The 11,860-nt window shown below is 34.2% G+C and overlaps 1 protein-coding gene across 1 annotated transcript; it reads right to left on the bottom strand.

Moving 5' to 3' along the window:
• Positions 1–86: 86 nt before the first annotated feature.
• Positions 87–11,738, bottom strand: LOC116427912 (uncharacterized). Its single transcript, XM_076368346.1, has 12 exons — positions 9,869–11,738; positions 8,187–8,535; positions 7,514–7,738; positions 7,312–7,425; positions 6,382–6,537; positions 4,724–4,901; positions 4,237–4,657; positions 2,786–3,137; positions 2,113–2,337; positions 1,911–2,024; positions 1,030–1,185; positions 87–731 (listed from the first exon to the last, which is right to left on the bottom strand). The coding sequence occupies exons 1-12, from the start codon at positions 10,123–10,125 to the stop codon at positions 681–683; spliced, it is 2,598 nt and encodes an 865-aa protein (XP_076224461.1). The 5' UTR covers positions 10,126–11,738; the 3' UTR covers positions 87–680.
• Positions 11,739–11,860: the final 122 nt, after the last annotated feature.

Raw genomic sequence — 11,860 nt, 5'->3', positions numbered from 1 at the left:
TGCGACGAATAGTTATAGCTTTCGAAAACTGCCGTTCCGAATAGATCATAGTCGAGCTGTTTGTTTCTGGAACAACAACAAATGAAACAATTCTCAGAGGTTCTTCTTCTTGTGGCTTTTTCATTCCTTTCATTTCCTCTTCAGTCATCTCACAAGTATTGTATAGACAAAAGTTTCCGTGGATTCTTCACTGCTTGCGTTTCTATTTTGCTTCCGTAAATAGTCAGTTTACTTGCTGTGCCGAACTAACGTTGGCTTTCGATGAAACTACAATCGTTGGTAAGTGTTGGAATAATGTACATCTTATATATGTTTTTACTATACTTTCAGCACGTTGTGCGAATGTCTATAGGTGGATTTATTCAGAAATATAGTTTTCATGGTCGGTGAATTAAAGAAAATAAATAAATTACGTCGAGCTGTGTAAATCCATCAACAGTTTTAATTTATTATAAGCATCTGAGAGCAACATTTCCAATAAAATACAATTTGAGCAACAAAGTATATTTTCAACATTGACACTGAACTTAAACAACACGTGTCAAACAATGATCATAAAGTTAGTTTCTACTTCCATCATCATGTTCATTCGATCGTCCTATTTTCAGTAATTATATTGTCATGGTTTCTTCATTTCATGTATCGTATCCGCTTATAACGTCGATTTATAATTTTCCAAATTAGTATACGGCTAACAATAGCGAAATATAAGATGCCGAGACTTTTATCATCTAAAAATTGTAACATACTTGAGGTAAAATATATTCCTGTACATAACAAAAATTATGCATTTTAATTGATTTAATTTAAGGACACTAGGTAATAAAGTTCTAGAAACATGAAAACTTACTGGAAAGATCTGATTGAGATCTAATTGGAAAGATCTTAATCTAATGATCGTTCCTTTCGCATGATTTTAAACATAGAGATATTAACAAAATGGCGACGTATGGCGATTTCTGACATTATTTACTAGCCTCTTTAAATTATTTAATATGCCTACACTATATTTATTATTATGATGCTTACACTGGCAAACGTTTCCACGGACAGAGTAACAAATTTTCCGGCAGTAAGCGTTAATTGTTTTTCCGTCCTCAACATCATCAGGAGAATTAAGTGAATATCCTCTTGGTCTAAATTGTACCAATCCATATCAGATACAGCTCGATGAATATTTTCACTCTGAAATAATTGTCTTCCTCGTAGATTACAACTATCCGGAAAAAATGATAAAGAAAGCAAGTTTGCTACAATTTTATATTATAGTGTGTTATTGTGTTGATTTTTAAGAAAATTACTTTCGGCGAAACGAAACCGACTTTCAATTTTTTTTTAAAATGATGTGCTGAATGTCTTTTATATAACTACTTTTTATAATACGTAGTCCAAGAAATTTTTTTACAAGAAAATCTGTGTAAAGATTTATAACAGAATCAATGGTACTTCGATTTTACTTCTACCATGAATCTTCTAATTGCGATAGAAATTTGTTGTTCAATTTTTTTATCTAATAATCTATGAAAACGGAGATTCTTGGACAGGCATTGACGATTAGCGATATACTAATTGTCCAATGTCTGAATAACCGAGCTAAAGTAGAAAATCCTGAAATCATCTAACCCTGATCGAATTATTATTATGCTGTCAGATTTTTTAATTTTAACCCTTAGCATTCCAGGTTGTTTCGTAATCTATCAGCAAATGCAACTAATTTTTATAGTATTCCTAGTGAAAATGAGAAATGCTTTAACATTTCCTCGATCTTTTAGTTTCCTTCTTAATACAAAATTCGGATGTGTACAAAATCTAATAATTTTAGGGTAGTTTCTTTAAGATTCATTAAAATATTTAATATTATAACTGGTGCAATATTGGAGCCTGCAAAGTTCAAAGGATTAATGACTCACCTTAGTACTTAGATATTCACCGGTATAACAAAGAACGAACGCCTCAGCATTTGCAGTCACATAATAAGGCAAATATTTTGCCATCAACGAAATTCCCCTCTCTGTACCTAAAGACTAAAATATTTCATATTCATATAATGTCATATACAAAATTTATTTCATCATCGTTCGCGATTGGAATTATACATTAAAATTGACTCACAGTGACAATCATAAAGCCTAGAAAACAGATTATTATAATATTGCTTAGGAATTGCACCAATGATATGTAAAGGAAGAGGTGTTTAATACCGTCCGATAAATATATGATTTTCTGGTGTTTTGTAATGAGACTTTTTAGTATGGGCAATCTCTTTTCTTTGATATAATTAGGAATGCTCAATATTTCTTGGCACAATACGTCTATTTGGCCAGCTACATGTAATACCTGGAAATTAAGAAAATGTCGATCAAAGTGTTTAAAATGTTTCAAAATGAAGCAGTTTGAACCCATAAAATGTCGTGTAAATTGTAATATATTCGGAAATTTCATAAATAATGTGGTTCTTCCAGTTGCATGCACTGTATTTTTCATCATAGACAAGTGAAATTTGGAAAAGGGACATAGAAAGTCTATCAGAATAATGGAAAACAATCGTAGGTAACAAAGGAAAATATACTTGACGTTTATCTGAATTTTTTAAAATAAAAGAACTATAATAAAACCGCAGTATCTATGAAATGACACAATGTATTACGTTATATACTTTGAAAGAAATTGAGTAGCCTATTATATCCGAGATCCAGAATTTAAAATACGATATTAGAAACACGTTTTGCCTGTTTCAACGAACGAAGAACGTAATTTCATAAAGGAAATTGAGAATATAACTCACTAACGCTGCCAAAAATGACATTGATATAGCAGCGCCCAAGACAAGGACGTATTCAAGCACAATCTGTGCGAGCAGAACAATTTCGTAAACCGGAGAAACCATAACGTCGAAGGGAAACACCATTTTCAACATCATTTTCCTCTGGTTTCCGTCAAACCCTTCATCGTTATCGCCAGACATGAACACGGTAGTTACTGTATACATAATGCAAGTCGTCGAGTAAATGACGAGCAAACAGTGCGATATACGCATGGAGAAAACAGCCTTTTCTGCCATCAAATGCTTATTCGGACCGTTTAGACTGAGATTATTCCAGTCGTCGAGAATAATGCTGAGAATATCGGTAAGCATTCTGTGAAAAGTAATTGGACAATTGTTATAGTTAAGTATCCTAGTTAATTAGTATAGTTTAACTATAATAGTAATTATTATTGTTAACACATTGCGTACTGGTAACGAGAAATCTCGTTTTTATATAAAGGCACTTAGCTATTCAATTTCGCTAATTATCACAGCATTGAAAAAAATATAAAATTTGATTCGAATTGATTATCTATTTAAAATATATTACATAACAATATGATATCTTAGTTTTTCTATGTATAGTGATATAAGTTGACCTCACAGAAAATTGCCATCCGCACAATTCTGTTTTCTGGAAATTAGCCGGTTACGCAATGTGCTAACGATAGAATAACAACGTAAAAATGCTTTATTAGAAGTTTCGAAACTATTATCGAATAGAGTAATAAGTAATTTATTACTTTGTTTTGAATAAATTGCTCATTTAGTTTAGACCGGAAACATTTGTCTATTGTTTCACTGGAGTGGGACAAACATTATCAAATTTGATTTTCCTCGAAGTAAATATTAACCATTTGCACTCCATAGACGCCTCTCAGTCGCCACTCGATTTGGTACAGCAAAATTATGAAGTATAATGTGTAATGTCAAGTTTCGAATAATATATTAATATGTGAAATATTAAAATTGAAGCAGCCTCTTTCTTTAATTTTCGTACGATTTCTTGTTAAATTAGTCTCGTGAAATTGTTGACTATATTTTATCAGAAGGTGCGTTGGGTATTTTTGGTAGAAATCTCTTGCAGTGCAAACGGTTAAACGTTACATTATAATAGATTCATTGTCGATACTTCTTATTTGTATACAACTTCACCGAAGAAAAACGTTCGTACGAAATACTAGACTGTTGTCTACTGCACATAACAGGAGCAATTTAATTTTAAAGCATAATTAAATTGTGAATACATGCTGGTACCCTTGAAGAGGATAAGTCGATGCTCAACTTTACTAAAATTGTATTATACTGAATGTTATTCAACATTGTTTATCACAAATGCACAGAAATTTGTGGTCCATTCGTTCCAATAATAATATCCCAATAGTCCAGCTATGTGCAGTACACGTGGAAGAAAACCGTACACGCCTTACCGATAATTGCACCAAATAACGATCACCTTCACGACCATGCCGACGTTGCATAAGAGCACTGTCAAACCGTCCAACAAGTCAGGTAAGTCTTGCGATTTAAAATAGGAAATACAGTACCAAATCTGGCTGAACAACAAGGACACCAATAAAATCACCCAACTAATCCGTATCATGACTCTATGCGAAGAGCTTGGGTCGGCACCGATCACGAGGAGACAATACTTTATGGGAGTAGTGATCACTGTTCCGGACGTCATCGAAATTGCTGCAGTACAATATAATACCGTACGCACACAAACGAACAACAGAAGAAATTTAAAAGCCCTCTCGTTTGAATAACTAGAGCTTGTGTCCGTGTACACTTTTCCAGAAGACTGTTCAGTACATTTGCCACTAGCCACGAGACACCTTGTAGTTTGCACTGTAAGTTTCGATTAATTACTGTCCACTAACTGCAATTTTAGGAAAGAAAATAGTAATTAATTACTTATAGTAGACAAAGAAATAACTTTGTTCCCTTTCAAATCAACTTTTGGTACACAGAGCAAGACGTCCTCAATTTTCCCGACAGGGAACACAAATCTTCGGCAAACGGTCAGTGGCGTACTAAAAAATGAGCCCGGACTTTTCAAAGTTACGATCGCGTGCAAATAAATATCTGCTTTCTATAAGTTTTCATCGATCAACGACCATCGTCCACCGCGCGCTATTATGTATCATTATATGAATTCGAGAGAACTGAATACTATAGATGAGATCGATGATTACACGTTTTCTCTGTTTTATTTTTTATTTTCTTACTACAAATCCGGTGAATTATTTTTCGTGCGACTATCGATGCTCTCCGCGTCGAACACTGATTTACATATTGCATGAGCAGGAAACCTCAGTCGGTTTTAAATAATAATGATCCGGTCAAGTTTCTGGGGTTCTGTCGATGCTGCTGTGCGACGAATAGTTATAGCTTTCGTAAACTGCCGTTCCGAATAGATCATAGTCGAGCTGTTTGTTTCTGGAACAACAACAAATGAAACAATTCTCAGAGGTTCTTCTTCTTGCGGCTTTTTCATTCCTTTCATTTCCTCTTCAGTCATCTCAGAAGTATTGTGTAGACAAAAGTTTCCGTGGATTCTTCACAGCTTGCGTTTCTATTTTGCTTCCACAAATAGTCAGTTTAGATAGCGTATAGAATTATTGTTGGTATTCAATGAATAATTCTCTCATGAAAATACAATCATTGGTAAGTGTTAGAATAATGTACATCATTATTCCCAATAATACATTTTATAGTGTTGGTATGGAGTAGTGTCGCAATAATAACATTAAATATCGGTTTAATGGGAAATTTTGTTTCTTTTGGTAAAAAATATGGATCCCTTAGGATTATTTATGGAAAGAAGTGTGGGCAGCATTGCAAGTAAAATACAATTAGAGCAACAAAGTGTATTCACAACATTTACATTGAATTGAAACAACGCGTGTCGAACAATGATCATATACTTAATTTCTACTTCCATCATCATGTCCGTTCGAATCGTCATATTTTCAGTAATTATATTGTCATGGTTTCTTCATTTCATGTATCGTATCCGCTTATAACGTCGATTTATAATTTTCCAAATTAGTATACGGCTAACAATAGTGAAACGTAGGATGCGGACGCTTTTATTATCTAAAAATTGCAACATATTCGACGTATAATATATTCCTGAATATCATAGAAATTATGCATTTTAGTTGATTTAATTTAAGGACACTAGGCAACAAAGTTCTAGACTTTCGCGTAATTTTAAAATACGAATATTAACCCTTTGCACTCGGAAATATTTTTATCGACAAATATTCATTATTTTCTGATAAGATATCAATGATACTCTTTACAACTGACGTAAAGAAATACCTTATATAAATTAAGCGACAAAACTATTTTATTTCGATGTTTCATGTGTTGATACATTATATAAAATTTAATATTGAATCTGAAATTTTAGAATTTTGTTGGGTCGACTCCAGCGACGACTGAAAGGCGCTTCTCGAGTGCAAAGGGTTAACAAAATGACGACGTATGGCAATTTTCGAAGTTATTCACTAGCCTCTTTAAATTATTTAATATGCCTACACTACATTTATTATTATGATGCTTACATTGGCAAACGTTTCCACGGACAGAGTAACAAATTTTCCGGCTGTAAGCGTTAATAGTTTTTCCGTTCTCAACAATATCAAATGTATTAGGTGAATATCCGATTGGTCCAATTTGTACCAATCCATATCCGTCATAGCTCGATGAATATCTTCACTCTGAAATGCTTTCGCGATAGTTATAATCGCCAAGGAAGACAATTAAGTCTCTAAAATAATTGTCTTCCTCGTAGATTATAACTATCTGAGAAAAATGATAAAGAAAGCAAGTTCGCTCTTTTTACCATTTTACGTGGCATTGTACTACTGTGCTGATTACTAAAGAAAAAAATAAACCTGCATATAAAAAATCTACAATTTTATGTCATAGTCTGTCGTTATGTTGATTATTAAGAAAATTCATAGGTGCGTAATACTTTCGGCGAAACGAAACCGACTTCCAATTTTGTTTCAAACAATGTGTTGAATATCTTTTATATTACTACTTTTTATATTACATAGTACAAGAAATTTCTTTACAAGAAAATCTGTGTAAAGATTTATAACAGAATCAATGGTACTTCGATTTTACTTCTACCATGAGTCTTCTAATTGCGATAGAAATCTGTTGTTCAATTTTTTTATATGATAATCTATGAAAACGGAGGTTCTTCGACAAATATTAACAATTAGCGATATACTAATTGTCCAATGTCTGAACAACCGAGCCAAAGTCGAAAATCCTGAAGTCATCTAACCCTGATCGAATTATTATTATGCCGTCAGATTTTTTAATTTTAACCCTTAGTATTCCAGGTTGTTCCTTAATACAAAATTCGGATGTGTGCAAAATCTAATAATTTTAGGGTAGTTTCTTTAAGATTCATTAAAATATTTAATATTATAACTGGTGCAATATTGGAGCCTGCAGAGTTCAAAGGGTTAATGACTCACCTTACTACTTAGATATTCACCGGTATAACAAATAACGAACGCCTCAGAAATTGCTGTCACATAGGAAGGAAAGTATTTTGCCATTAACGAAAGTCCCCTGTCTGTACGTATAGACTGAAATATTTTAAATTCATGTAACGACATATACAAAATTTATTCGATCATCGTTCGCAATTGGAACTATACATTAAAATTGACTCACGGTGACAATCATAAAGCCTAGAAAACAGATTAGTATAATACTGGTTAGGAATTGCGCCAATGATATGTAAAGGAAGAGGTGTTTAATACTTTCAGATAAAAATATGATTTTCTGGTGTTTGACAATGAGACTTTTAAGTATGGGTAATCTCTTTTCTTTGATATAATTAGGAACACTCAATATTTCTTGGCACAATACGTCTATTTGGCCACCTACATGTAATACCTGGAATTTAAGAAAATGTCGATCACAGTGTTTAAAACGTTTCAAAATGGAGTAGTTTGAACCCATAAAATGTCGTGTAAATTGTAATATATTGGGACACTTCATAAATAATGTGGTTCTTCCAGTTGCATGCACTGTATTTTTCATCATAGACAAGTGAAATTTGGAAAAGGGACATAGAAAGTCTATCAGAATAATGGAAAACAATCGTAGGTAACAAAGGAAAATATACTTGATGTTTATCTGAATTTTTTAAAATAAAAGAACTATAATAAAACCGCAATATCTATGAAATGACACAATGTATTACGTTATATACTTTGAAAGAAATTGAGTAGCCTATTATATCCGAGATATCGAATTTAAAATACGATATTAGAAACACGTTTTGCTTGTTTCAACGAACGAAGAACGTAATTTCATAAAGGAAATCGAGAATATAACTCACTAATGATGCCAGAAATGCCATTGATATCCCAGCGCCCATGACCATGAAGAATTCGAGCGCAAGCTGTGCGAGCAGAACAACTTCGTAAACTGGAGAAACCATAGCGTCGAAGGGAAACTTCATTCTCAACATCATTTTCCTCTGGTATCCGTCATACTCTGCCTCATCGCCAGTCATGTACACGGCAACCACTGCATATATAACATCAGCCACCGAATAAACGGCCATCACGTAATTCGATACACGCGTGGAAACAACAACCTTTTCCTCCATCAAATGCTTATACGGATCAGTTTGACTGAGATTATTCCAGTCGTCGAGAATAATTTTAAGAATTTTGGTAAGCATTCTGTGAAAAGTAATTGGACAATTGTTATAGTTAAGTATCCTAGTTAATTAGTATAGTTTAACTATAACAGTAATTATTATAGTTAACACATTGCGTACTGGTAACGAGAAATATCGTTTTTATATAAAGGCACTTAGCCATGCAACTTCGCTAATTATCACAGCATTGAAAAAAATATAAAATTTGATTGGAATTGATTATCTATTTAAAATATATTACATAACAATATGATATCTTAGTTTTTCTATGTATAGTGATATAAGTTGACCTCACTGAAAATTGCCATCCGCACAATTCTGTTTTCTGAAAATTAGCCGGTTACGCAATGTGCTAACGACAGAATAACAATGTAAAAATGCTTTATTAGAAGTTTCGAAACTATTATCGAATAGAGTAATAAGTAATTTATTACTTTGCTTTCAATAAATCGCTCATTTAGTTTAGACCGGAAACATTTGTCTATTGTTTCACTGGAGTGGGACAAACATTATCAAATTTGATCTTCCTCGAAGTAAATATTAACCATTTGCACTCCATAGACGCCTCTCAGTCGCCACTCGATTTGGTACAGCAAAGTTATGAAGTATAATGTGTAATGTCAAGTTTCGAATGATACATTAATATGTGAAATATTAAAATTGAAGCAGCCTCTTTCTTTAATTTTCGTACGATTTCTTGTGAAGTTAGTCTCGTGAAATTGTTGACTATATTTTATCAGAAGGTGTATCGGGTATTTTTGATAGAAATCTCTTGCAGTGCAAACGGTTAAACGTTACATTACAATAGATTCATTGTCAATACTTCTTATTTATATGCAACTACACGTAAGAAAGACGTTCGTACGAAATACTATATTGTTGTGTACTGTACAGAATTGGGGCAATTCAATATTACCACTTTGCGTACCGGTTAATTTTCGGAAAACTGAATTGCGACTGGCAATTTTCAGTTAGATTAATTCACATCATTATACACAGAGAAACTCAGATACATTGTTATGTAATATATTTCAAATAGATAATCAATTCGAATATTTCTTTAAATGCTCTGGTAATTAGCAAAGTTGCACAGCTAAGTGTCTTCATTAAAAACGAGATTTCTCGTTACCAGTACGCATTGTGTCAAAGCATAATAAAATTGTGCACTTATACTGGTATCCTTGAAGAGGATACGTCTACGCTCAACTTTACTAAAATTCTACTATATCGAATATTATTCAGCATTGTTTATCACAAACGCACAGAAATTTCTAACCCATTCGTTCTGATAATGATGTCCCAATACTCCAACTGTGCGCAGTACACGTGCAAAAAAAACCGTACACACGCCTTACCCATAATTCAACCAAATGACGATCACCTTCACGGAAATGCTGGCGTTGACTAATATCACAAACAAACAGTCCAATAGCTCAGGTAACGGTTGCAATTTATAGAAGGAAACAACGTACCAAATCTGACCGAACAACATGGACCCGAACCCGGCCGTCCAAAGAGCGCATATGAGAGCTCTATTCGAAGAGGTCGGGTGGGCCCCGATCGCGAGGAGAAAATACTTTACGGCACTAGTGATCACTGTTTCAGACGTCATCGAAACTGTTGCTCTACAATATAACACCGCACAAACACCAACGAACAACAGAAGAAATTTAAAAGCCTCCTCGTCTGAACAACTAGAACTTGTTTCTGTGTAGATTTTTCCAAGACCGTTCAGTACATTCGCTATTAGCCACGGGACACCTTGTACTTTGCACTATAAGTTTCGATTAACTACTTCCCACTAACTATAGTCTTAGGAAAAAAAATAGTAATTAATTACTTATAGTAAACAAAGAAAGAACTTCGTTTCCCTTGAAATAAATTTGCTATTGACCACGAGACACCTTGTTTGCACAAATTTCGATCTTCGAACGATCAACAATATCTTGTCGTTCGAGTAATTAGAACTTTCTATGTAAATCGTTCTAGAAATATATTTATTTGCTACCAGCCAGGAGACATCTCCTAGTTTAGACTGTAAATTCAGATTAACTGCTACCGTTCACTATCCACGATTTTAACTGAATACAAACGAATAATAACGAATGATCTCTAATCAACGAAGAAGTAACCTTCGTTTCGAAATGAACGTTTCACACTCGAAGCGAGACGTTCTTAATTTCACCGTTCGACCTCCGACATCTGATATTTCGCGAAGAATCTTCGGCGAACGGTCGGTCGCGTTTAAAGCAATTAGCCTGGACGTTGCGAAGTTACGAGGCGCGTGCAAATGAATAACTTTCCTCCCGTGAGTCTCCATCGATTAAAGACAATTATCCGCCGCGCGCTATTATGTATCATTATGTCAAGTCATCAAACTCGATTTCCTAACCGCGGATCCGGTGAATTATTTATCGTTCGTCTGCCGATGCGTCTGCCGCGGTGATCGATTTACATATCGGATGAGCAAGAGGCTTCGGCAAGTTTTAAAGAATAATTATCCGTGGAATAATTATCTACGGTCAAGTTTTAAGGGTTCTCTCGGCGCAGCTGTGCGACGGATAATCACGGCTCTAGCAAGCTGCTGCTACGAGTAAATTACAGTAGAGTTCTTCGCTGCTGGGACGAAAATAAATGAAGCAGTTCTCGAAGGATCGACCGCTTTCGTTCGTTTCTTGATTTTCTCCTCGCTCGTCTCGCGAATGTGCACGAGCTAAGTTTCCGTGGATTCTTCACGGTTTTCGTTTTGACACATTGATCGCCGGTTGAATCTCAGCTACTAAAAACGCGAGCGTCGGTGATTGTATTGATACGTTTTTAAACATCGATTAAACATTTCTAACTTACGGAACAGAATAAAGGATTCGATTTTGTAAATTTTACTTTGGATTTGTGTTATACGTACCTAGAATGTTACATGGACATAGGATTAGCAGTTAAACGATAGACTAAAAATCCTCACAAATGTGTTAATGTTGCTTCTGCGAAAGTTTAGTCAGTGCGGTAACTAAGAAACAAAAAACAGCCATTGGTGAGTCTTGAGAAAGTATGCGTTTCGCTTGTCAACAAGACATTTTATAATCCTCGTGCGAAGCAATGTAATAATTGTAATGAATGTTGTTTAAGCGAAGAATCTTGCTTCTATTCATAAAAATCATGGATTTCTTGGGATTGTTTACGGACAAGAATATCAACCCTTTGCACTCGCGTGGCGCCTTTCAGTCGCCATTTGCTTTGACCTAGTAAAATGGTAAAATTTAAAATTCAATACTAAATTTTATTTAATGTATCAACATATGGAACGTCGAAATAAAATAGTTACTTAATTTATGGAAGGTTTTTCTTCA

The sequence above is a fragment of the Nomia melanderi genome, chromosome 6 (genome assembly GCF_051020985.1).
Source record: "Nomia melanderi isolate GNS246 chromosome 6, iyNomMela1, whole genome shotgun sequence".
Lineage (NCBI taxonomy): Eukaryota > Metazoa > Arthropoda > Insecta > Hymenoptera > Halictidae > Nomia > Nomia melanderi.
Note: the sequence above shows the minus strand (reverse complement) of the source record. Positions and strands in the feature narration are given on the sequence as shown.

Coding starts and splice junctions, on each gene's coding strand:
- LOC116427912 (XM_076368346.1), bottom strand. CDS start 10,125: ATGACGTCTGAAACAGTGATCACTAGTGCCGTAAAGTATTTTCTCCTC. Junction 4,658..4,723: donor TATTTCTTTGTCTACTATAA/GTAATTAATTAC, acceptor CGAAACTTACAG/TGCAAACTACAAGGTGTCTC. Junction 1,186..1,910: donor GTGAATATCTAAGTACTAAG/GTGAGTCATTAA, acceptor CAATTATTTCAG/AGTGAAAATATTCATCGAGC.